Genomic DNA, 27522 nt, shown 5'->3' on the forward strand with positions numbered 1-27522 from the left:
GACAGATGGCTGAAATCGATTGCCAGGCTTTCTTTAGCCGACGCCATTAAATGTTGGTGGAACAGGCTTGTCAATGCTTGATCATTACAAAGATTTGCTCAAAGTAAAAAACAAAGCAGCAACTACTAAAGTCTATCAACCGAATTGTTCTGAACCCCTTTGGGCTGAACAATTTATCATTTTGGGATCCAAGTCGTGATCTCAGATAACACGATTTTGTCATCGTCAAAGCTCAAAGCGCTTCTATGACGGGGGCACACTGACCGTTCGGCTCCTAGCTGGAGAAAAAAAACGGCACGTCTATCGCATATTCACTCGTCTTCTCTGTCACCGCTTGAAAATGCTAAGCGCTAAGCTAACCTAAGATAACTACGACAATTTTGATCACTCCGATATATTTGTTTCTCATTCATCGTCTGCGGTTCTTAATGTTGTTAAGCAAATTAGACGTCTTCAGTTTGGTACAAGGACGACGCTATCGTTTCCCCACTCCCTGCGAGCATGTGCTTTGTGTTGTTTGGTTCCTCTTTCAAAGTTCCTGCTGTTTTTTGACCGTTGAAGTGTCCAGTAGAGACGTTTGTCGGGCCCTGGAGATGAGCTCCAGATGCGTGACGGGCCCGCACCGTCGAGGATCGGGGCGGGGGGGGGTAGGGAGGTCCCCAGGGGGCCACTGGCCTGTCAGTGCTGGAATGCCCCCTCACACTTAACGCTGGCTGAGGGGAAACAGATACCTCCTGAAGAAATCGATGCCATTTATCGATGAGGTCGCCAAGTGGAAGCTGTGAATTCCGCTTAGAGTTAGAACATTTGATAGCACAGATAAGTCACAACACTGACTTTCCTGATTTTGACCCGCCTTCTCTGATTGTCACACCACATTTTCGTCAGGCCCGAGCAACTGATGGTGAAGGAATTGTTGTCGACATTTGATGTTTGTTTAACTTGACTTATCTGCGAGGTATTTAGTAAAGGAAACAGGGCGCATCTCTTTATGTCTGCTTGCAGCATTAATGAGATGCGTTTGTTTATTGTGAACGTATCGTATTTGTCGGCGTGATAAATGCACGTCTTATTAGCCATTAGCCCAGAAGTGAAGTGGTTGCTTCCCCTCTCGAAGGCGAAAGCGAGCTAGGCTTTATATTTTCAGTCGTAGCTTTTAGCTGGCGAGATGCTACAAATAGCCGCTCGTGGTTTATATTGCTCTTCCAAAATGTCTGTGAATAGCCTTTCCACATTGCAGTAGACGTAAGAGCACAAAAACGAAAAAATGTTCCAAATTAAATTATATTAGAGGGGGGCACTGGCAGGGGCCGGAAAGTCTGGCCACGGAGGTCTTACTTTTTCTCTTGTGAGAAAAGGGTTAACTTGAGGCGGTGGCACAGATGCGATTGACAAAAAAATGTTTGCTCTGTTCGTGAAAGCCTCTTTGAACCAATGAGTGTGAACTTCTGGCCGCAGCAAACTATAAACGTTGCATTTGTGTGAGGCAGCGAAAGGGTCCTGTCGATGTAATGGGCAGGGGGCGACGGGGGTGGGCCGGGGGGGGGGGGGGGGGGGGGGGGGCTCCGTGGAATGTGGTGTCTTGGTGAAAGGACTGCGACTTGAACAAATGCACTCAGTTTATTTGGCAAACCAGACTTGCGAGTCGCTCACAGATTTGTTTACTCAGGAACACAATATGCAAATGCGCCTTTTCCTGTTAGGTCTGTTGTAGGTTCAAGCGTCCATTGGAGCATTCACCCCCCCCCCCTCCTCGTGAAGTCTGGCCAGATGAATGCGAGAAGGGGTCAGTCTTCAATCTTATAGCGCATCTACCGCGCTATGCAGAATCACGAGAATTTTCCAATAGAAGCAATGGGGGGGGGGGGTGATTTATCTGCATGTTTTAGCAGTATTGTGTCACCCCCGCCCCTTACCCGGGTTAATGAAAACCAGCTTTCAGCTCTGTTTATGTTCAAACCAGACATATACACACATTTCCAGCGTGGTCCTGAAAACAACTTTCGAGTCCAATCCAGCTCATTTTATGCAACCATTTTCAAGTAAAAACCAACAATGGAAAATTCAGGCAGAGGGTGCTTGCTTTGCAATGAATTTCCTAAATTGGTGAAGTAACACGATTAAAGCTCAATTTGTAGTGCATTTTAGGATAGCACTAATCTACACTAAAAGTAGAAAATCTTTTCTTTTTTTTTAGTTAATATATGAAAGAAAATACTTGTAGTCTATCTCTTTCTCTCACTCTATTTCGCTGCTAGCTAGCTATGCCTCATATTTTGAATATGATCAATTAGCAATCATTTACTTGCTTGGATATCCCTTACAGTCAATTACATCCCAGTCTGGCTTGGTGTTGGGGTTATTGTTACTTTTTTAACCCTAACCCCGGAAGGCAGTGCACAAATGTATTCAAATATCAGCTAGCAGTTGCCAATTAGCCTGACATGCAAACAACTGATGTCGGTTATTCTACAGGTCTGTGTGCATAGGAATCACTTTGACGTCAAACTTTTCACAAACACCATTTGTGTAGGTCTTTTGCCCGTGTTGTCATTCTATTCTTTACTTTTGGTCTGTGTCTTCCCCCTCATTTCTCCCTTTTTGGAGGTTTGTAATTGAAGTGATTAATGGAGGCGAGAGGTTGTCTCGCCCAGAGGCTTGTTTTTCAGCGGTCTGTTTTAGAAGTGCCGCACTAAGCAAAGTCCGGGCAGGTAGAAACACGCCCAGCCTCTGGACATTTCGACATTTAGAGCCCCTTGTCCCGCCACTTTGTCTGTTCCCTCCGAAAAGCCAGAAAAACTTTTTTTTTTAAACTCGCAAACAGGATTGGATTGAGAGTGTAAGACGATCCCCCAGGGTGTTGTTCTTCGGTCACCACTTTTTGTGCTCCATAATTCTTAATGAGAGAATGAGGAGAAAGGACGGACGGGGCCATATGTTCCGGAATAGCGATGGGATTTATACTTCCCTTCATGCTGCACATGGATTCACAATTAGCTTGAGCCTTTTGTTAGCCGCTCACCATGAGATCCTTTACAATTGTTAGCACGGCATCCCCTCAGCCCCCCCGACCGATGCGCCCTCCTCCTCGAGAAATGATTCGCGGACACCCCGCTGAGAGATTGGGGCCCCAATTATTCCATTCGGATTAGAGATCATGGCCTTACAATGCTCATTTATACAGTCATGCTGAGAAGGAAGCATGTTTCACTTTCTACCGGCTGCTTCGCAGATGCTATTTGACACTAAAGGCCTTTCGGATTTCCAAACAAGCCGAGTGGGGAAATTTCAGGACTTCCACTGATGGCATAAAAATTCCGCTTTGCCCCTCACCACAATATACCATGTTGGTTTTCTCAACAAATTGCCGCCCACCAATAAAGATGGCAGTTTGTTGGTGTCAGCGGATTCCAGTAATACCAGTCCACCTCATCATCGTATATTGCTTCACCTTGACAAATTGCGTGACTAGGCACTGAGCCAAATAGACGACATGGGACTTGGCATTGCATTACAAGTCATGGAATGCACGCACGAAAATCCAGCGGGGGTAACCGTCGTTGTCGTCTCCGGCGTCTTGGAATGAAACCAAACAGGCATGTTTTTTTTTTTTTTTAAACACTTGTTTTGTCTTTTGATGGCCGCTCGTGGCGCCGTTACTGGCTGCCGTCCAGATTTCTGTGGCAGTATCTCGACTGTTATTAAATTATTATGGCGACGACGTCTGCTCCAGCCTTTTTCCCCCACCCCTGCGCTATTTTGACGGGCTAGGAAAGAAGTGGGAATGAGATGTTAAAAGTTTGTAGTGGGGCAAGAGAAGGGTCTTTGTTTTGTTTTTTATTCAATTTGAAGTGATACATAGTCACTTCAATTTCTATTTATGTCCATTTTTTTTGTAAAGGTTGCTCAATTTTTCATTCATTCATGCTATTCGCCAACTTTCACACGGGCGTCGACTGGTTGCATTCACAACATAGCATTGTTTACTGCCGTTTTTTTTTTTTTTTTTACAACTGTGTAAAAAGTATCATGTTTTTTTATGGATGGGGTGGGGTTGAATTGTTAAGACCCAACCCAATTCCAACTTATTTTCTCACATGGTTGACTTTAACCAGTTTTTGGTTCATTTCCCAGATACAAAATGTCTGCCAAAACATATTTCCAGCAGAATCAGTAAGTCGCTCAGTAAACGGCACGGCCGTCGCACCTCTGTGTCGGAATGCGTGTGTAAAAAATCGCACGTCGGGCTGCGCGCACGAGATGGCCGAGGGCCTTATCTGCTCAAGTAGTCTGAATGTAGCAAACGAGTGTCATGATATAGGTTAACACACGACTGCAGTACCACCCTCCTGTCAGCTTCCCATACACACCGTATGACTGAGGATGATGAGTATCGACCTGCGCTGTGAAATTGCGTCCGGAGGGAGGGGGCGGGATGGTGCCGGGGGGGCTTGCGACCTCCCTGTATTTGTGCATCCAGGCTTATTGATTTCCTACTAGCCCCCCCCCCCACTCCCCGTTCAATGGTTATGACCCAGGAGACTATCTACGGTGTGTGGCGACGTGACGGAGGCTCTGAATGAAATGATTGGCCTTCGTCTAACTTGGCTCTCAACTGTTCAACTTTACCAATCTGACTGTGGACCCAATTTTCGAAGCCTGCTGAAAATATTTCAAAAGTGCATTTTTTTTTAATTCCAGATCATAATTTCGATAATTACAATCACCAACTCTCGTTCCTTGTGTGTTCCCATTACACAAAATAAAGGCGGCAAAATTACGATCGATATCGTCCATCTTCAGGAAACACAACTGCGGCGTTTCGACTGCGCCTCCCATTCCGCGTCGGTGTCATTTTTACAGAACAACAGAGGGAAAGGGCATCAAATAGATGGCTTTTACAGGACTTTTAAAAGAGTGTCGACCGCCCCTCGCTCACGCCCATTTCGTGTTGGTGCCCTTTAGACACGGGGGGCGGGGGGCACTAAATTACAGCTTTTCCCTAACCCGAACCCAACGTCGTGCTGTCGTTCTACCGACGCGATTTAATTTTCAGATCCCGGTGAGCAAAATGTCCGCTAATCCCGAGCCAAGGATGCGAATCACACGAAGCTTTTACTGAGGTTCTGCCTCTTCATCTAATAACAGCTGCACTATCAAATTGGAGAAGTGCTGTCAACATCCTGAGCGATCAATGCCATCCATCCCCCAACTCCCCTTGCAGCAGCAGTAGCCATTAACCCTTCCTGTTCCGGCACGCCTGCCCCTTCACTAAAATGGTGCCTTCCTACTTGAGACAATCTTTTGTGTAATGGCTGCGTTAGAATTGCCCCGCAGCCATTTTAAGTCATCGGGATTTGCAAAATGTAGATAGTGGGGGGGGGGTTAACACCCCGTGTTTGAGTCTCAACGGACGGTTAAACCGGTTTTACAAGCCCTACCAATCACTGCAAATTGTGTGGCATCGGTATAAGCCACGAGGGAACTTTGGACCCTTTATTTCCTCCTCCCCCCCCCCCCCTTACTCTGTAAATGCAGCGACAGGCTACTGCTCACTTCTCATGTACGGGTTATTCTGATCCCTGATTCGGTACGCCGCCAATCAGTCACGTATGTCCGACAATGTGATTAGACCACCCATAAACCTGCTAGCTGCGTAAAAAAACATGAAAATGATGGAGGCTGATGATTCTTTTGTTTGCGTATTCTTGACGATACATGTTTGATTTTTACAGCCACAGTCATCATGTTTTTACATATGCAAAATGGAACCAAGTTAGAAATGTTTGAAAACCACCGCCATTTTATTTTTAAGCTTCCCTTTTTTTGTTTTGGTTTTATCTTCGTGTTCCACGTTAAGATTCCACTCTTAAGACGTAATTTGAGCACTAGGCTCTTAAGGTGGCTGACCACGACGAGTGAAAATGTCAGTAGCCACCTTAACCCGACTAAAAAGGTGACGTGAAGCGTTAACATTCCTGTTTTTGACCAGAGTCTCCCTTCAAGAACCAACATGTCTTTGCAGTTGACAGGTTTTATCTTCCTGTTGGAGGCCAAGCTCCCATTTGTTGAGATCAATTCTTAAAAAAACATAAAATCACACATCTTGTGTTACTCTCAATAGTATTGTTCTGTCAGATTGAATCATTCTATATATATATATTTTTTTTTTATTTTTTTTTTTTGTAATGCAATCGCAGTCAAGTCGCATGTCTCCAACCAACATCAATGTCAACCAAAGCCAACATGGCGTTGAGGGCAGTGTGTTAGACTTTGCTCTGGTTTAAAGTCAGGACCCGCACAGCCCCTACACAGCCTTCGTGTTTTTTGTGTCAACACATTTGTGTTCCCCCTAATATTGTCAGTTGTTAGAATTGTAAACTATGCCCCTGAAATTTGTAAACCTGCTCCATGGTGGACTGGTACGAGAGAGTTTGCCCAAACACCATTTGAGATATTATTTGAAAGGGTCAAAAGTCCAAATAAGAAAGATGGTCGAACTATCAAAAAATGAGGAAACCTTGAGTGCTGCAAACGTTGTTTTGGAAGTTAGGAAACCTTTCCCTCTTGTTTACCTTTATCAGCAAGATTACTTTGTTCAACTTTGGGCAGTTGAATTTCCTGCCCCCCCCCCCCCCCCCCCGCCCACTATGAGATTATATACATAGGCAGCTAGCAAGCGGATTTATCTCCCTTCATAGATGTTTATAGTGGCTAAAGGTTAACAGAAATGTGGACAAATGCTGTGCAAAGGTCTGTATGTCCTCCAAATGTACTATAGCGTGTATTTACCTTCACATGATGATCCAATGGCATGTTTTTTTTAAGTGGCATATAGATAAGTGCAAAGCAACAGGGGGAGGGGGGGGAGAGCCATTTTCTTGTTAGGGGCTTCCGTTGAATTTACTCAACAGTTTTTGCAGGTACAAAAAACAAACTTGGGATGGGTCAAAATAATAGAAATATCAATTCATCCATGTATTAATTTGCAATCGATTCAGCAAATGTGAATTGATTCACCCACATTACTTTTCTCCTCCATATTTGTTTTGTGTCAACCTTTACAAGCATTTGGTGTGAAAATCACTACATGCAACCTTTTGGCCTGCGGGTCCTTCATTTCAGGCCCTGTAATTTTCATTGACCAATGGGTTCCTGCTGCCCCCCCTCCCCACCCCACTCCTTGACGACCCCCTTTGCACCAAAAGGATCTTGTTTTGATTCCTGATGCTTTTATAGGTTTTTGTCTTGAAGGAGACATTCCTGCTCGGCACATACCATGCACCCCTCTCTCTGCCCCTATTTTCCTTCCTTCCCGTCTTGTGGGGCCTTTGCAACCCCCCACTCACAAACACAAGCTCGATCACTACATCTGTGTGTGTGTGTTGGGTAAAGGCTGTTGACCAGCCTGCCCTCTCTTGACAGCGTAGCTACACTCCATGAACTTGGGACAGCCGTCACAGCTGCATTTGGATTGAAGGATTGGTTGAGGGGTTGGACTTCTCGGATCCAGCTGGGTCGGAAGACAAGGGCGGGTGCTGGTAGGGGGGGGTAGGGGGGCGAGATGCAGATGGTTCAGGTCAAATGAAGCTGTTTGACGGTAAAGAAGTAGTTGCTGGTGGAGAAGGGGACACGGGAGCTCAGGGGTACGATAACTCCAGAGGTTGCGACCTCTTAGCCGTAGAAAAAGGTGCATTCCCACAGATTGAGAACGTATTAAATTTTGGAGGTTCACTTTACTACCTCTTGTGATAATTGGAGGAAAAACATGAAAGCTATTTATCAATCTTATGGTTCTGGTGAAAATGTTTTAAAACTACAAATTTCTCTGGAATGCCATTTCACTAAAATGGCGCCAATTTACCACTGGACATTTTAACATCCAACTGCAGGCTTTTCTAACACTCTCTCCACACATTTCACTCGGACGTAGCAAGTCACTTGAGGCATTTCAGTTATGTGGCGTCTCAGTCCAAACACTAGGGGGCACTGTTTAAAGAGTGTGTATAGATAAGAAGCAAAGAAGAATGTAGAGTTGGTGGATTTAACCAATTACGTAGTTTTTTTTTTTCTGGCGCAAATTGTTTGCTTTCTCACAAATGAACCACATTTCTGGTATCGAAATAGATTTCAATGAATTGAATTCAACAAATCTGTATTTTGTATCTTTTTCTTGTAGAACGGAAGCGCAAACTGGGCGGACGAGGCGGACAGTAGCAGAGGACGAGGAGAAGCCTCCAGAGACTTTGCCAAGGTGTGACTAGTTTGCTTTAAAAAAATAAATGAAGCCCCAATTAAAGGTGCCTAACGGGTCGTTTCAACTTTAAAATGGCTTCAAAGGAAGTCGAGACTAGTTTGGCATCACCTCTTCTGTTTACCGAAAAAAAACACTTTTATCAGGCAATGCTGATTTGGACCATTTGTTAAGGAAACCAACCAATCCAAAGTATGTAGTCCATTTTGTATGATATTGTTTTCTCCAAGCTACTACTAGTAATGGTGTTTCTTCCTCAGTTGTACGAGCTGGATAACGACCCCAAAAGGAAGGAGTTCTTGGATGATCTCTTTACCTTCATGCAGAAAAGAGGTACTTTGCATTTATTTACATGATAACAATCCGATTTAAACGGAATCTGCAGTATCTAAATTTAAAATTTCCATAGGTTTGAGTGTGAATGTGACTCGTCTGTTGATATGCGCCCTGCGATTGGCCGGCGACCAGTCCAGGGTTTTTTTTTTTCTACGATTCATCTGAAACGATTAAGTGTGTGATTAGTCCACAGCTCATAATGTTTTGTCCCATGCTATAATCAGGTTGTATAAATATACGAGCGCTTTCGTGATTAACTGCGTTTCGACCTTCAGACAAATGAAAGCGTCACACGCTATTTTGTAATTTACCTTTCCACTTGTGATCTGGTCTACTGGTCTGGTCTGACTGGTCTTGTCTTTAAAAGTCCTCGTTTGGGGGGGGTTGATGAATTAAGACGAGAAGGAGGGACGGAATCTGTCAGGGCCCTGTTAGCGTCGCCGTCCAGCGACAGACGGCGGGAGTTGTAGACTGCTGACCCCCCTTTACGCACGCTGATCCATCACCCCGACTCAAACGTGGGCTGACAGCAGATAACTGGCTGAACGCGCCCTGCCGGTCTTGTTATTCACACCAGCACAATAATAGAATCATCCGTAGTTAAGTTGCAGTGCTAACAGGTTTGCGTCACATAAAATGCAAACAATATTAATGCTACATTGCAAGTGGTTATTTGGTGACGCTACTCGAATGTAGCTGCTACGACGGATTACCGAGGCAGTCGTCGGTGAACTCTTTGTTTAACGACAACCAGAACACAGCTACTGTAGGGCCGTAGCGATGCCAAAACACAAACGGAACACACGCCCGCTCTTTCTCAGGCTCTCACGCTCTCCTAGTTCATTGTTCACGATGTTACGCTCCCCCTAATTTGACCTCGCGTACGCTCTCGCCACACCGCCGTTCACGTCAAAGCGTCTGCACGCCGGCTCTCCGAATTTCCGGTTATGAATAAATTTGATTCTCAAAATCAATTTCACATTGTGTAATCAAGGCGAAGACATCGAATTCTAGCGGGCAGCTTGGCTCAGATTCCCTGGCAGTGAAGAAGAGGAGGGGTCAGTGGCGGACATTAGCACCGGCCAACTGAGTGCTCATCTATAATGGACAAAGGAAAAAAGAATATGGGAGTCCCCCCACCCCTCCGAGTGTATTGACTGTGATAATGCTCGTCATTATTTGCAGTGGAAAGGGCAACATTAAACAGCCAGCACGGGATAAAAGCAAATACCGGCGGCTAAGTGACTTTAATGCAGCCATAGCGCGTCACTTCCCAACCTCTGTTCATGGCGTCTTAATCACAGGGAAACAAATTGTGTGGTGGCTCGGGGCAGCGGGACACGGGGGATCCTGCTTTTGTTTTGCTTTTTACATTTGTCAGAGTAAAGCAGAAAAAGCGCAAGCGCTCTCTCTCATTACACCGTTACCCCTCCTCTGGTTTCTACTTCAAAGATGTCACTGAGATATTTTTTTTTTTCTTTTTGGGGCGGGCACTTGAGTCATTATTTTCATTCATTATTGTTGGTTTCTAAACTAAGGTCTGGCTTGGGAGAGTCTGTCAAATCATTTGCAATAAATGTTGTCATTTAAAAAAAAAAAAAAAAAAGTGCATACCTGCATATGGCGACCAGATCACCAAGAATACTAATCATATACATTTTGGTGGGTCCTTTGAAAGAAGGAATTATCCCTCAACCCCGAAAAATTGACCAACCACTGTAATCTAAATACTTTGACTGACCTCTGCGCGCTTGTTAGTCAAGCAGAGGAATCCGCTGATGGCTGGAGACAAATGGCCAAGCGCTTTTTCTCACCTCATTCATCGCGGGGGCCTCCAGGCTGCGAGAGGAAAGCAGCAGCGGAAGGAAAACTTACGAGGGATTCCCATTTCCTGCCCCTGCGCTTAAAAACACTCGTGTGTGTGTGTGTGTGTGTGTGTTTGTGTCCGTTTGTGTGTTAATGGCTAAGGAATTTTAGCAGCTGCCTTAAATCTTGCCTTTGCGGAAAGGAAACCCTTGACGGACTTTTTTAATAAGGAAGACGTGTTCAGTTCCTCACTTTCTTGCATTAGCAGGTCGTCATCTTTTGTCCTGTTGCTCCTTTTGTGCTATTACAATAAGTCGTTAAGTCCCGACTTGGCTGTAATTAGCACCGTGACAAGGTTTTCCCCCCAAATGACAACCAGATTGCAATGCTTGGCTAGATTGGCTCCGGAGAAATTTAGTTTTTATTTCTATTTTTATGATTTTATATTTTGTGTGATTTAGTTTTTTTTGGGTTTTTTTTATTGTTTTTTTTTTTCATTTAGATATGTTTTGGTTTTTTAAATAGAATTCTTTTGTTAGAGCATTTTTTTAAATTAAAATGTTTAATTATTTAAACTATTAGTTTTTATTTTTATATATTTGGCTCATTTCACAGCAAAATGCATCCAAGCTAATTGTGAGACGCTTCCTCTGTCTTGCAGTCCAATTTGGCCACACTGACTGTGGCTTTTGTTAGCCAGCTCCTTCCAGTTTTCAGCCATGTTGTTATGGTAACCAGTGCACTGAAGCATAGAATCCACAAAAACAACAAAACGATTAGAAATATTTGCGCTCTCGAAGATATAAAATGACTAAATCATATTGAGGTTTCAAATATGCTAGCGTGACGTGTGACGGCTTTTCCCGCAAATGTTTTTCAAATATGTAGGAACGTTAAATGGCAAACATAAATCATCCATCTTATTCTAGAGCATTGTCCATTATCTTGAGCCGCTAATGTCCTTGTAATCGCCATTAAACATGTAGCCTGGCTTCTGAAGTGGAACATGAGTTCATCATATCCATTACAATTTTTTATTTATTTTTTGCCGGAGATTGGTTGGTTGTTTGTTTGGTCGGACAAGGCATAATCGCGTGGAAATGGAGCAGGGTTGTTGTCGTATCACCAGGAAGAAAATGAAAGAGTGATGTGGCCAACTGCCTGTCAGCGCTGTCCACTTGAGATGATTAATGGCCGCCGGAGAGACACACAACGAGGGCTCTTCATGAGGGCTCCTCTTGTTCAGCGCTATAACGAGAAAGTCCGCCGCGGTAACGAAGGCTAGATACGGCCTAGTGTTACACCAGATCGGGGTTTAATGTCGCCTAGCGCCACGCTAGTGTCACAGCGCTAATCGGACGTGCGGTCTCAGCTTAGCGGGGGAGCAAATGGCGGGTTATCTGCGCTTTAGAGTTATTCTGGGAAGAGATACTTTCGCACTGTGCCATGAAGTCATCTCGGAAGGTGAAAGGCGTGGAGAAAGGAGGATATCACAGTGAGAACTGTTTTGCCAGAGATGTTCTGTTTGTTCACACAGTGGATCACAGGAAGTCAGGCTCAAAGCATCCAAAAAAAATAAAATGTTACGGGAAAAAAAATGTGATTACGTCTTTGCTTTGAAATACATTGAGGTGTTTCGTGCTTCTTTTCGGCATTAAAAACATTCCCATATTGTATTTTTGGTCTTTCTATTGTGGGAAGCACTGGCCTCCCAGCAGGACATTGGAGGAAGTTCCCTAACTGTAACCCTGAGACCATGAGCACTGTCCACACCAATTACGCCATGAATGGACTCTGGGGGATCAGTGTATGCATTATATTACAACTCTACCCCCCCCCCCCCTGTTTGGCTGCATGCCGACCACCCCCTCTGGAAACGGGCGAGGCCTTTGGTGAAAATTCAGTACTACAATAGGAAGGTTCTCTGGCCTCATTTGGCCGGCCACTTCTGGAAAAGTAGTTCTTTTCACACAGAGTTCCCATGATATTACAGGATAGGAGGTGGAAGAGCCAGAATTGATTATCCCCCAAGGCCGGAAAAATTCCATTGGGCATTTTGGGGCAGTTGGTGTCAAGGCTTTTTTTTATTTTTTTGCCATCCCTTTTCTGTTCCAAATCCAGACAGTTGCCCGACCGTCGGCTTTCTCCACACACTCACACAAAAAAAAGCCTAAATCTAAAAGGGGTGAGCATTAATTGCTTTCAACACAAAAGAAGTGCGAAGTGAGTGTCTGGTGTTAGACTTTACAACCCACCCTGGCTCCCCCCCCCAAAAAAAAACAACCCTTAAACATACGCGCTTGGCTTTGTTGCAGCCCCCCCCCGGACCAATTCCAAGTCGTACCCCCGATTCCGACTTTGTCAGACTGTGTGAAAAGCTCTCATGACAGTTGCTTCCAACACAGCAGGGGGAGTCTTGGGTGTTACACCAAGGTCCCGGCTTTTATAGAATCCCCTGACATCTGTTTAAAGTTCCAGGGCAACTTTGCGGCACCTAGTTGACATTTTTGAAAAGATGTTCAACCAATTGAAAAGTTGAATTCGTTTCATGTCGTCTAGCAGCGCGTGGATCATCTTTCCCACGGCACGCGCCGATTTAACGCAATAACCAAATGACATTTTTCCTACCCTTGTCTTTCCTTCCGTCTTCACCCCCTCCCCTCCTTCCCTCTCTCCTTCTGTTTATTGTGCTACAGTTACAACCACCAACCACTGAAACTTGATAACACCGTGGGGGATCGGAGCGGGCAGTAGGGCATTGGCCTGCTTGGTGGGGGGGTGGGCTTGGATTAAGGGGGCCTCCCTCCTGTCCTACACGACATGATTAATGATCTCCAAACAAGCGGGGGCTAACCTTTTTCCGATAGGCCGCCCGCTTGACGGACAGCAGACGAGGACCCGAGCGTCGTTGCGTCGGGCGGCGTGAAAAGGTGACGGCGGACAAGGGCGCTATCGAGACGGGCTGCCAAGGTGACAATAGGGGAGGTCGACGGAGGCGCACTCGACGAGTCAGTCCGTCAGTCGGTTACCATAATCACGCGTCCGTCTCGGAAGAGCGAGCGCCACAGGAAAAGGGCGGGGTCCCTCGCTACTTTTTAATCACGCCGCCGAGAGAGACGCCCTAACTGCCCGCCCTGTTTGGATCAAAGATTTTTTCCACTTTTGAGGCTTCTTGTGTGTTGATACATTTGAGGAAATAGTTTGTCTTTTTGGTAAACTCCACCCTTGCAGGCAGACAAATTACAAGGGAGGGAATGCGACCAATGGCGGCGGGAGGGGAGGGGGGCGGGGGATGTTGAGTCCCGCGTCGTCTTTGTTCAAAACCAACGGAAATGGTGCTTTTCATGATGTTTGTTTTTATATTCTTAGCCACGTTAGATAAAAATCTCCTTGCCAGCCAAGGCTACTCTTTTGTGCCGCTTCCTCTCCTGATCCCTGCCCCTCCGTCCCCCTCCCCCTGTTTTTTCCTCCTTTGCCATTTGTTCCGACGCGCCGCGCTGTCCATCTTTAATTACGACCATACTGTAAAGAGATTTAACTCTCTAAGCCGCCCAGCCGGGAGATTCTTAATCACCCGGCCCCGTAACCAGTCTCTCGCACAGAAGAAGGAAAGGTCGCTGCCAGCGACGAGGTCATCAAAGTAAAAATAACAGTTGGTTTATCCCACGCCTGGTGTTTTGTCTTCGATGTTATGCGCTGGCAAAAAAAAAAAAAAAAAAAAGAAGAAAGATGGACGACAATGAACGCATTCATCTACTTCCTTTGTTTTCCACTGATGCAATATTAATCGGAAGAGCTTACTGTTTGTCATCGAGTTACCTTTTTAACCTCGTTTTACTTTTGACCATTAAGCATAAAAAAAATTACAAAATAAACGACGCGTGGGGCAAATTAGTAAAGCGTCGTCGTACACTCCAAGCGAGTGGTTTGCCAATCGCCGCAATCTCATTAGTGGCAAATCAACTAAGATTAGACTTGAGTTTTCTTCACTTTATTCAAGCCACCATAAAGAATGTCCAGAAGTGCAAAAGTTGCACTCACTGTGCTACATTAAATCCAAGAAAAATGTCTTTCCAATCCAAATGGCTTATTTTTGGGGTGTTTGTTTAATTAGTTCAAGTTCCTTCCGTAAGGAGTAGTTCATGTTTCTATTTCCCATGACCAGTTCTTGGTACGGTTTTCTCCACGTTTCACCTGACTTGAGCGCGGTGCCACGAAAGCGTTGACTGCACGTGAGCCCACCGTAACTCATACGTGCTCTCTCTCTCTACGCATGACCGCCCACCCACGCCACACTTGCTCCTCCATCTGTGTCCTGCCTGTGTGTGCTCTTAAAGCAACGCTTCCTGGCCTCCACACCCCTGTGATGGATGGCACCAAACACTTTACGGCCCCCAAAGGAGCCCTCGGCCAGTACAATAGCCCTGAGCTCACTTCCAGCGGGCCTCGCATGCAGCACGCAGGGCCAAGGCAACACAGCCCTGAGTGCAAAGGGCCCTAATGGAAAGCGAGATGTTTGAAGCTGAGCTTTGTTGACGCCGCCGTGATTTGTTGTGTGTGTGTGTGTGTTTTTTTTTTTCATTTTTTTATTGAAGCAACCTGAAAATGTGAAGCACATTGCGTATTACCTTGCACCTTACCTCGCGTATGTAAATAAAGCTGCCTTGCCTTGCCCTGGGAAAGCCAAAAGCAATTACTATCGATGGCAGTTAAAATTTGGACGAATGACCCCCCCCCCCCTCCCCGCCTTATCCATACCTTCCTCCTCTTTTAAAGCGCAGTATCGCTTTTTCAGCTCACGTATTGATCGGCGCAAAGAAGCTTGTCAGTTGATGGCTCTATCCCTCAATCTGGGTGTCTGTTGACTCAAGCGGGTAATTTTCTTTCCAAGGGCCAGTCCGACTCGTCTGACAAAGTGACCGTCGCAGTTAGCACCTGCCCGGATCGTCTCAGTGAATCGGAAAGTGCTAAAAATTTTCATTTCTTGCAGTAATTTCATTCATAAAGTCGTCTTTTTTTTTTTTTTTCTTCGATGCTTTACAATAACGTTTCTTTCTGGGTGGCCATCATCAAGGGAAGCGATGTGCTTTCACTTGCTAAAAAGAATACAAACCGTCACATTTCTAATAAAATTGTGAATTCTTTTTTTTTTAACTGTCTAAATTATTTGGAGATTTTTCATTTTTTCTGCGAGGAATTTTATTTTAGCGCTGTTTTTAACCGTTGACTGTCAATGTCATTGAGTATTTTCTTGTTTATACAAAAGAACGTTTTTTATTTATTTTATTCCCGGGTATACTCTTAAATCAACCGAGATTTTTTTTTCTCTTTATTTTCATTATAATCCCGTATTATCCATCCAGCACACCTCGCCGTCATTTTGTATTATCCACATTCTTTACATTTTTTTCACCAGGCCAAGCTTTTTGGGTTACTTTTCTCCAACCCGATCTTCCAGTTCATCGTAAATACAGAGCGGAGGTCATCTGGCTGTCGGTTGAATAAATAGTATTTTTGTTTGTCTGCCCACGCGTATTAGAAATCCAACGTTTTCCGTTGTGTTTCTTGTCCGACAGACTCCTTCTTATTCATTTGCATGGATGACTGGAAAATAGGCAAAAGCATGCCATGATGATCGATTGCCTTCAAATATGGCAGTTGGGTAGAGCAACTTGCATTGCCTGCAGCGCTAATTCACAAATGCAGTACTCACCACCCACATTTACATGACAGGTTTTATCTTTTTTGTTGTTCTTTAGTTTTTCCCCGATATTCACATCCCAGACAAGTAACGACTAATTGTCATTCCGTCCATCCATCGTCGCACGGCGACTCTCCATCGGGGTCCGGTCAGTTGATCCTTCGGGACTTGGGTTACAGTTGAAGAGGCCATCTCACTTTTCGCAATCTTTTCAATACCCTCCCCTCAATTTGGCCAGGTGACCCATCTTCATGACACCAGTACTCGTATTTCTCGTTTTCTTTCATGCATCGAGCGCGTCGGAGAAGATCGCTGCGTGGATTTTCTCGTCATTTGGAGACGCGTGGAGCCAAACACGGAGTGGGAAGACATTACGATAATATCAACGAGCGAGCTTCCCTTGCGCTGCGTATTGCCAGCCCACATCTGCTTGCAATATTTTGACACGCCGAGGCTAATAAATAGAAGGCGGAGAGAAACTACACATAACACCTGTCAAGCAGATCTACGCGGCTCGCCGTACAAGGTCGCTCTCACACATCGCAAAGACACTTTTATGATACAGTCGATTCGCGGCTTGTCTGTCACGAACAGTAGAGGTATTTTTTTTTGCTTTTATGACCGTTTGAAGGTCAATGCCGTTGAATTGTACCCGTGTGGCTTCGCATCCCTATTTATCGCCGTTTGTGAAAATTGTAATCGCACGCCGGCGCTTCTAATCGTGTTATTTTTAGCCGCTTGACAAGCCCTCCCGCAGCTTTGTGAGTAACTCCTGGGGAAATTTACAGCTCCCGACTGTGGTTTTGGAGCCTCGCCAATATTTTTCATTACCGAGTCGACAGAGCAGGCAAGACAGCTCATTTGAATGTATCAGCAGACTTCCTTCATTGGAATGACGCCGACTAAGAATGTGCTCCCGCCGCTTCCTTGGGAATGCGGTGACTTATTCCGCCACTTACGTACTTGCTCAGTTAATAAAGACCTTAGAGCAAAAAGGCGAGACGCTAAATGGTCCTCGGGCGTGATGGGTCTCCGTCGCATCTGTGCTCTATTACATACATAGAAATGAATTATGGATGCAATGAATCAACTCCATCTGCCCACCAGGTATCAAAAGACTCAAGTCTCCACTGTATTTCTCGAATGCCACAAAACGTGCAGTATTGCAATCTTAGCCGCTTTGTTGACAATCCTTTTAAATGTATTTTAAACCGGTGGGAGGAGTGAAACTATCTCACGGCGATTTGACTCCATGGCAGATTTTCACTTGGCTGGGCGGGTCTGAAACGTGATGAACAGAGGTTGACTGCATCGACCAACATAATATGGACTTAATTAGATGAGCGTCCCTCACGGTGTGTGTGTGTGTGTGTGTCCCAACCCCCCCCCCCCCCTCTGTCAGCTGCGGCTTAGAATAGCAGTGCGTCTATAGTGTTGCGTTACATTGAAGCCACCTTATGTGGAGGCTGCACATCTGAGCACTTGATATGAATTGGTGCCAGAACTAAAGATAGCAAATTCCACACACTCCAGCCTTTTTTTACCTTTTATGTCCCTGACCATACATTCAAAATAAAACAAACGTACGTACGGCGAGCCCCCCCCCCCATCACCCGACTGGTATAAACCAAACAGCCTGGCTCTGCCCCGACTTAAAGTAAACTTTTTCCACGTGTGGAGTCCAGACGGCGTTTCTCCTGTTAGTGTTCCGCAAAGATTGCGAGAGCCAGAGAGACGTCGCCGCTGCTTGTAGGGAAGAGGAAGACACTGTTGCTTCTCAGACACTTCCACAGGGTTGAAGCTCTGTTTGTGTTGGCTGACACCTTCCTTCAAGCAGTAATACACTCTTTCTCCTCCCCCCCGTCCTTTCTTGTTTTCTTCTTTACGAGATGTGCCCCCCCCCCCCAGGCCAGTCTTTTCATTCCATTCATGTCCAGAATGGGAATAATTAACTGTCTGCTGTCCAATGGAATTGCAAAGATGTAATTTTTTTTACTCTTTTTTTTTTTTTGTTGTTGAAGTAAAATCCCCCAGTGTTCGTTTGGAGCTGGCTCAGCGAAACATTAATTTCCGGTCCGTCACGGGTTTGTCCTTCAATTAATTATTTAAAAAGAGGAAAAAAAAATGTCCAGCATGTAACGTCAGGGGTATTTATCTTACCACCACTACTGGCACCAGGGGACATCCAGTTGATTGATTATGGAAGCCCTTTAATGTGGACAGCTGTTTCCTGCTAAAAAAAATAGGTCATGGGTCAAATTAAACGACCTTGTTCCTTTCTTGGGGCGTAAATTGAGATAGAAGGCTTGAATGGTCGTGTGAGAAATGGAATGGAAATGTTTTATTCTGGACTGTTGCATGCCTTTACATAGCTGCATATCATTCTTTTTTTTTTTTTTTTTTTTTTGTCTCCACCAAAATGAGTCGTGGCACTCATAAGGATAATTGGTTTGATGAGTGAATGGATAGTTGGGAATGTCCATAAATCTAGTTGGGGATATTTTTGTGACTTTAGTGACATGTCTTTTTCACTTCCATCAACGCCGCCTATCTGCGAGACTCCATCTACGGTCCCCATATCATTACCAGTCTAGCCACTGGAGGGCCGCAGCCGTGTGACAAGAGGAAGGACTCGGGGAGCGGTCCAGGAGAAAGGGGGAGGGGGGGGGCGGGCGAAGTGACCTCTGACCCCCAGTGCCATTAATCACTAGGCTCCTGATGGCCGTGTCCCTGGGGGGAAATCAGTCCGGGGCAAAGGATGATGGGAGGTGAAGCCTGCAGCCAATTACAGATGGGCCGGGAGCAGCTGAGTGGACAGATCAGGGTTTTTATAGAGAGATGAAATGAGCACTGGATCGGGGCTCCTGTCCCTTCTCCGTGCCCCGTCATCACTGACACTAGTAAAAGGAGCAGACGGCAGAAATGGCCGCTTGTGATGAAAGCGGGCTGAGGTGTCTGAGAGCGCTTCAATTAGGGCCGCTTAGAGTTAAACACGGTCGTTGGTCACGTGATTATGATTTTTTTTTTTGCAATAGGCAGGTGTCTACTGTATATGCTGTAAAACGGTGACGTCCATGCTTTTCATTGACTGCCGTCCCGTTTTCAAAACACATCTGTCTTTGTACACGTGAAGTGCGGCGCGAGCTGTTTGTGGCCTCGCGAGCAGCTGGCCAGGCCATCACCATGTCGGGAGGGGGGCGGGGCAGGGAGGGGGGGTGGCAAAGCGCTCTTGTGTCATTTGTTGTGGGCTCATTGTTGCGGCGTGAAAACATGGCTTCTTGCTGACCTGCACTTTAATTCACACATCAATAACCCCTGGCTGATCTCTGACCCTGCTGGTTGTACTAATTGTTTGATGCGGGCTTGATGCCGCATCAAATAAGTGACAGCCAAGCACGGTCAACTCTTTTGATCCGTGTTCTGGAAACGTGGCAAAAAGACAATAAAAACACTTAGTGGGCGTGGCGGGGTGGGGGGGGTGTCGTTGCCACCTTTATTGTCATCCGTCTCTTGCCACTTGTGTTTCTTGTAGGGCTGAGCGATATGACCTTAACATAAAATAACTGATTCCCCCCCCCCCCTCATAAAAATAAATTTTCCAACTTTGTTTTTCCTCTGCTGACATAATGTAAATGACTGACAATATTCAAAAGATCTACTTTAAAACTGTTGCCCGGCAAGTTTTTTGCACACCACAGAAATTGTAGAAAGGATCATTTTTAGGTCAAATCAGATCAAATGTAAAAACGCAGAATCCAGCTTTATTGTGGAAGACACATTCCAGACAACCAGCATTATTTCAAATGGTCACCATTATGTACTTGTGTCAATGTCTGTTTGTTGAGCAAGCTGACAGTTGTTTTGCCTCATGTTAACTAGCTTTGCAGATTAGACCAATGTTTGCCCGCTACGACATTTATCTGCACCTTTGGTGAGCCAAGCACCGGAATTCACCTGGAGTTCAACATTTAATTTATTTATTTTATTCATTTCATTTATTTATGATGCTAACTATTTATTATTTTGTTGGTTTGTTTGTTTATTTATTTGCTTACTACATCCACTTTAGTCATTTAAAAATGACTTCAAAATACTGTTCATACACTTAAAAGAGGAAATTTAAGAATCAATTCCTCAGATTTCCTTTCATGTTTAAATATATATTTTTAGAGTGTCACATTTTAAAACCGTATTTAAAAAAAAAAAAAAAAGGTTAAGCACTTCTTTTTGTGCAAATTTTACATGCGCGTTACCTTTAAACTTTATCTATCACATGTACATTGTGCAACTATTAGAAATTGATTTGAAAATGTTGACGGTGAAATATGTCGCTGGTCTGATTGACGTGTGAACATTACTCTGCACTTCCAATTTGACACCTTACACAGACCTTATTTTTATATACAGCCTGACAACAGACAGCCCCGTATCCTCTACGACCTGCTGTACACACCCCATTGTTGGCGCCTAGAATGAGGAAAGAACATTTCCAGAAAATGCTTTATTACAATCTCTTCACATGACACGCACGAATGAATGAACATGAACCGGCTCCCACCTGCGCTCTAAACATGTGCCCAGCCCTGCGCTTTTGACACAATGACAATCTTGGAGACTGGGACAATCGTTTGCATCGCCCATGTCACAGCAATCTTAGGAGTGGTTGAGTCCAGAAGCAGCACGTGTCTTAAAGACATGTTACTAAAATGAATCAGGGCTAATCTGGGTGGCCTGATCACGACGATCTGCCAAAGTCATTAATGAGTCCAATTCCAGGTTGAAGGATTGGCGGGAATTAAGCGGGCAGGGCGACTCTGCGTAAGAGTGGGCCCCCGTGTACGCGCGCGCCTCGGGCGTGCGGATTTACCGCCGCAATCCTCTAAATGAGCTTCATTATACTGGACGATCCTGCAGGTTCCACCCACTGCTGTCTGCGGATTAGCGGGTTGCCGCACTCCCCTCGACCCCTCCCCTCCCTCCCTTCCTCCCCACTTAGGCGTGTTGCACTTTTTGATTCTCTTACATAGTATGGCAACAATTTGTGTCTCTATTTTAAACCAGCAATTAAATATATATATATACTTTTTTTTTTTAAAAGAGATAAAGGGACTTTTTTAAAATGTGACACACAATGGAAAAACATACCACCGGACTACATTTGAATATTAAATATTAACAATATTTAATTGGTCGGGTTTATGTGGCCCAGAAGTTTGGTCACGATCATTAGTCAAGATACATAACAGACGGCAACTCCGATCCATTAGCTATATTAGAACGTAGACACTTATGTATTGTTTTAGAGCACAGGTGTGAAACCTGAGGCCCGGGGGCCCAAATCTGGCCCATCGCATCACATTGTGGCCCACTAAAGCATAGGAAGAAAATGTTTTTTTTTTTTTCTTAATTTTAAACGGGCATTACTTTCCTCCACCACTACCATCCCTTCTAAACATAAATTGAACAGTGGTTGTTTATTTAAATATTTGCTGCCACAATTTCTCATGAATTCTGATTTCAAATAAAAGATGTGCTTTACAGTATTAACATTCAGCTACAAGGGCAATAATGTGACCAATGTGATCATTTGACTCTGCATTTATATTTTTTTGTCATGACAACCTTTTGAGATTTTATTTATTTTTTTTTTCATCGTAGCCTACCGACCAAAGTGAATTTGACATCCCTGGTTTTAAACGAACAAAAAGCGTGACGCTCGAGGCGGGAGACATCACAATTACTTTCCCTGCGTTTGTCCGTCCGATCGAATTGCTTTCAGTCAAATAAGAAAATAATGAGTCAACAAGTGAAAAGAATCAATGATAGACAGATTGACAACACCCTCCTTCACCTCCCTATCTAACTCGGCCCACTCCTCACCGCACCGCACGCTCCCTTGCAAGCTTGAGTGCAGATAAGCTGTTGACAAGATTAATGCATCTGTATCAAAAGTCTCGAGCTGCTCGGCTTTGTGTTGTTTGCGAATCCCCTTTTCCAGGTCAAGCCAGATTGCCTTAACTGGGCTAATGTGTTTTCAAGCCAAATTTAACAGGCGTGGCGGACACATGCCGGCCTGCTTGCCACCTCGACAAGATAGCCTGCCATTTTAATTTGTAGCAGTCGTTGACTCGTTTCTAGGGTTCATTTAAAGGCAAACTCTTATAGATTGTGTTCCAAATTGGAACCGTATTGACGAAGCCAACTTGCAGAAATCAGTCGAAAATATTTTTAGGGATGTTCGATGACAATTCTTTTCAGAACAATACGTGTACTCAATTTTCAGTAGTCGCCGACACCAAGCACCGATACCACAAGTTGATACAGAAATTTCCTCCAAAATAATTACAGATAATATAAATGTAAATAAAATATTTATTTTTCTTGAAATTACATGAATAGTCATTTTCTATTTTTCTAATTACCAGTGCCCGATGGCAGGTCCCGCCATCACGAGAACGAATACCTTGAAATAAACTCGGTATTACCACCCATCGATACCGATACTTCTCGCCCATTCCTAGTGTCATTCAATATCATGATGCGGTATCTCAGATACATTTGTCTTGGTTGCTATTTCCCGCATCTCCAACCTTGTTTTAAATGCTGACAAGCCTCAACAATGGAAAACTTGTCGGGCTACTGTGTCACTAATGCATGTGCAAACAAGAAATTCATTGACATTACAACCACGTGATACCTTTTCCGCTTCGACGACTCAGAGTGAAATCATGTATGTCCCCCTCCTCCCCCTCCTACGCCAGGCACGCCGGTCAACCGTATTCCCATCATGGCCAAGCAAGTTCTGGATCTGTACATGCTCTACAAACTGGTGACGGAGAAGGGAGGCTTGGTGGAGGTCATCAACAAGAAGATCTGGAGGGAGATCACCAAGGGACTCAACTTGCCCACCTCCATCACCAGCGCCGCATTTACCCTGCGCACACAGTAAGAAAACAAAATGGCCTCCGAGTCATCCTACAGTCAATCTTAAAGTGATTTACTTGTTAAATATTCTTCTTGTTCCTCCTTTGTTGACGTCATAAATTGCGGGCACAAAGACAGAACAGGGGTCGGCCATTTTGAGCCGAGTCTTAATGAATTACCATTTCTAGGGAGTTGTTCCAAATGAGCCCTAATTGGAAGCATTTATACTTGACAGATGGCCAATGATGATTTTCCCCACACAGTCTAATTGAGTCCCATTAATTGCCGTTACAGCTTTCATTCTATTCCTAATATATATTTATCTATTTTCTAGCAGACGTATCAAATGCTCTCACGGGCCACATACCGCATGACCCCCAGTTTGTGTTTGTGTGAATCCTCACCACCGTATTTGCACACATTCCATTTGTCTCCTCCACCGAGCCACTTCCCCTTCTCACGTCCAATCCCCGGCGTCCATTACATCACATTGATCGATCACTATTGATTTTTTTGATGCCATCGGGTGGGTTCAGAGTTCACCGTGACTTAAGGCGTCCGCTTGAGTGACAGCGTTGAAGGCGGAAAACGCTTCCGACGGTGCCACCGTACGGATGGTGAAGCTGGAATGGACCGTCACACCACATTGTCCACTAATAAGGATGCCCTAATGAAGCTTCATGTATTTTTAATGTGCTCCGCAGGCTCTATCTAATGGACGCCGGGGCTCTTAGCGCCTTATTGATCCACCGTGATGCAGTCAGCATACATAATAAAACTGCATGTTGATTTTAACGTGCGTTCTAATGGCAGAGAAAACACTGGAGCTGTGACTGTGCACGCAGTCCATGACGTCAGCACAACACTCAGCATATTTTGTAACACTTGGACAATGGCGTCATGACACATCACAGTCTCCTGGCACGATTAACCGATTGGCTCCATTCTAGCATTTCAACTCGAGGCATTTGTGTTTTCTTCCACAGGTACATGAAGTATTTGTATCCCTACGAGTGCGAGCGTAAGGGCCTCAGCTCCCCGGGCGAGCTCCAGGCCGCCATCGACAGCAACCGGCGCGAGGGCCGGCGCCCCAGCTACAGCAGCAGCCTCTTTCGCTTCTCGCCGTCACCCAGCACCGCCCCTCACATCCTCTCGCCTCCCAAGATGCACCTCTCGGCCATCGGGGCCGGCACCTCCGCGGCCCTCAACGGCCTGCAGGGTTCGCCGGGCTCGGTCCTGAAAAAAGGTAACATTAGGTACAAAGAATCTAGATAGTCTGCCATAACAAGAATAACATGCTTCCTTTGGTATGATTGGATATATTTTTAATATATGAACATCAAATGTCCATCCATATTGGTTGGTTGTGCTATAGTTGGCTTCATGAGGAGCGTTCCAGTGAGAGGAACGTCGCTAACTTGATGTAGACAGATGGCGCCCTCTGTCGCCCATTTTAAGTAACTGCAATCAGTCTGTGCATACAATGCTTAGGTTCCAGTAAAAAAAAAAAAAAAGGAAGCCAAAGAAAAGAAAAAAAGGGCAACCAAGCAGCGGTTAACTGTACACTGTTAGTGATTTTATACACAGTACAGATCAGTAACACAGTGAGAAACATGAAATATAAGTAATAAATAAATAAATAAATAATGACAAAGGAACACATTTCCCAGTTGTGTAAAGATTGAAGACTCTATTCGTTTTTTTTTTTTTTTTTCATGATTTAACTTAGTGGTGCCACCATTTTACGGCAAATGTTGATTATGATATATTAGGTTAAATTGTGCATAGGGTTGTTCTTGGGCTTTTTACGAATACTGTGAGTTGTCCACCCCGATTCATTTGCACATAACTAGCAAATATGCCCTCTAGCGTTTGTGCTAATCCTGTGATTTATGGATGCGTAGCATGCGCGTGTGGTATGCATGTCCAGGTGTAGTGTGGGACTTAAACAGTCCGACCTGCCTGAGGCTCCTGAGAACCTTGAGACTAACAAGTGATTAATCACACACTTCCCACGCCGCATTAACTTTGACATGACAAGGTTCCTGCTGAGGACTGTCATTACGGCAGGAATGCGAACCCGCTGTCAGCATTAGCAAAAGCAATGCCGTTGCGGCGAGTAGAAATTGAGAAGGTGATGTATAAACAATTTTCCTCCCCTTCCAGATGACTTGACTCCTTCCATCATGGCAGCCAGGCCTTCCATGGCCCTGGCGCTGGGGCAGCAACAGGTGGCGGGCCTGGCGCGCGCCGCCACGCTGGAGCAGCTCCGAGAGAAGCTGGAGACCACCGGTGGCGGCATGGCAGAGGGCCCCGAAAGAAAGATGGCGCGGCTGGCCGAAGAGCAGCAGCGTCTCATGCAGCAAGCTTTTCAGCACAACCTGCTGGCCATGGCCTCGCAGATGCCCATGAACCTGCGCCTCGGGGCCCCCGCCGTCACCCATAGAGGTCGGAAACCCTCCCGCCGCCGAACGTCTGTCTGCCCGATGGGGGGGAGAAAAAATGAATGAGCAGAGTTTTTTGCTGTTATTCCAGAAGAGAAGCAGCAGGACATGTCTCTGAGCATCTCCACCAATGGCAACGCCAGCATCACTGTCTCTGTGGAGGTCAACGGCACAATGTACTCAGGTGAGTGAAATGCAGACCAATGCCCGAAAAGCAAAAAAGAATTCCATATTTATTTCCATTCTTGTTGCTGGAAATCCTTATTTGCCGTGCACCCCGTGTCTCATTCAAAAGGGCCGTCTTGTTCTTGTGTCGCAGGAACGCTCTTTGCGCAGAAGGCCGGAGGCTTGCTGGGGCCGTCAGTGTCGGCCGCTGCCTCCACCAGCGCCGGCTTTGGCTACCCCGCACCCCCGAGACAGACCCTCAGCCCCACGTCCTCCTCCTCCTCCTCCAAGGGCCCCAGTTCGTCCGAGCCGGCCCCCAACGGGTCACCCTAACCGGTCCCTTACTGAAGGGCGCCCAATAACTCGCCCACATCCCGGCCCAGCATGAATATTCTGTCCCGTGAGAAAGTTTATAGACTGTTGCACAACAAATACCTCATAAAGCCTGTCCACCTCTTGGCTGTCCAATCGTGAACACAAAAGCCCGAGAATAAAACATGACAACACAGCTATGCATTTCACACACACACATTCACACACACATTCACACACAGACACACACACACATCCAGTCACACGCAAACTCATGCTAGACACAATCAGCGCAGCCAAAAACCCACTGACAGGTGATGCGACAACTGAACTTGAACTTTTTGTCTTTTTTTTTGCCATTTTGTCGTCTTTATTTTTGATTTTGTGTTTTTAGAATGATTTTTGTTGTTGTTGTTGCTCTTTTTACATACCTCAAATCACCCAACCTGCAGTGGTGTCTTTTTACCTCAGGAGCTTTACCGCATTTAACCTCAATTATTTTCTATGCTGTTTTTTTTTTTTTTTTTTTTTCCCCTCTCTCTCTCTTGGAGTAAGGTATTTTTTTCTCGAGCGAATAATGGGACGCTGTAGATCAGCACGGGTCATTTAAAGGAAAAAAAAAGAAAATACCTCACGGTCCTTCACGTTGATGGGTGTGGGGGGCTCACGCCGGAAATGTGCGACAGATGGAACGCTAACTCCCCAATGTTGGACCATCCTCAAAATAGAAAATGGCGTCCCTCTCTCAGGAAGTTGTGGAAAGGAATCTAACATGCTCCCCCTAGACCTCGACAGAACTTGAAAAAATACCTCATGAGACTCTTTGAAGAGAGCCACACTGCATATACCTCATAGGGCGGCCATAATGGAAGAAGCTGCTGCCCGCACCCCTCCCTTCCCCCCCCCCAGAAGTGTGAAAAGACAGACAAAATGGCTGCTGCTTCTGCTGCTGTTTTTTTTTACAACACACTCCTCATTACTCATTTTTAATATCAGTTGTATCACTTTTTTTGGGGGGGGGCTTTTCCACGATTAGACCTTGGCCTGGATTCCAGGCCCTGGAATGTGGTTAAGGGCGGGGGGGGGGGGGTTCCTCAATGCATGCGTACAATCACATGAACTTGAAATGATTTTTAGCCTCTGTTTGTTGTTGCACAGCTACTAGATACCAAAAAAAAAAAACATGGTCGCCGTTGGTTCTTAATCTAACGTAAAAAGCTTACGTAGATGCTTTACTTGATTATCCCCCCCCCCCCCCTCTCTCGCCACAGTGAGGGCTTGGCTATTGCCTGTGTAGAAATGGAGAAAAAAAAAAGCGACCAATATGCATAACATAACGACAAAATGGCCGCATCAGATTTGTAGCCAAACATCAGTGTAGCATCTGGTGTGCTGTAGAAAATAATCGTGGGATAATTGCTTTCAACCCAAACGACGGGAGAAAGTGCATTTCTGTAAACACGCTTTTCACTCAACATTACGACGTCCCCTCAATCTGTGTCGGTCGTTACAGAACACAATGAGGTCACGAAGGGGAAAAGATGGAAAATTTCAATTGAAACAAGTTTGAACAATTGAAT

At 45.2% G+C, this 27522-nt stretch overlaps 1 protein-coding gene across 2 annotated transcripts in view; it reads left to right on the forward strand.

Moving 5' to 3' along the window:
• Positions 1-26387, forward strand: part of LOC147059582 (AT-rich interactive domain-containing protein 3B-like) — a 39645-nt gene extending 13258 nt beyond the window's left edge. For both annotated transcript variants that reach the window (XM_085907188.1, XM_085907189.1), the window contains exons 3-9: positions 8180-8254; positions 8515-8587; positions 22859-23042; positions 24008-24267; positions 25188-25469; positions 25557-25649; positions 25785-26387. In XM_085907188.1, the coding sequence (XP_085763314.1) occupies positions 8180-8254; positions 8515-8587; positions 22859-23042; positions 24008-24267; positions 25188-25469; positions 25557-25649; positions 25785-25963 (1146 nt within the window). In that variant the 3' untranslated portion in view covers positions 25964-26387. The remainder of the gene's footprint in view (positions 1-8179; positions 8255-8514; positions 8588-22858; positions 23043-24007; positions 24268-25187; positions 25470-25556; positions 25650-25784) is intronic.
• The last annotated feature ends 1135 nt before the right edge of the window (positions 26388-27522 follow it).

This window comes from Syngnathus leptorhynchus, chromosome 3 (genome assembly GCF_054491065.1).
Source record: "Syngnathus leptorhynchus isolate UIUO chromosome 3, UIUO_Slep, whole genome shotgun sequence".
Lineage (NCBI taxonomy): Eukaryota > Metazoa > Chordata > Actinopteri > Syngnathiformes > Syngnathidae > Syngnathus > Syngnathus leptorhynchus.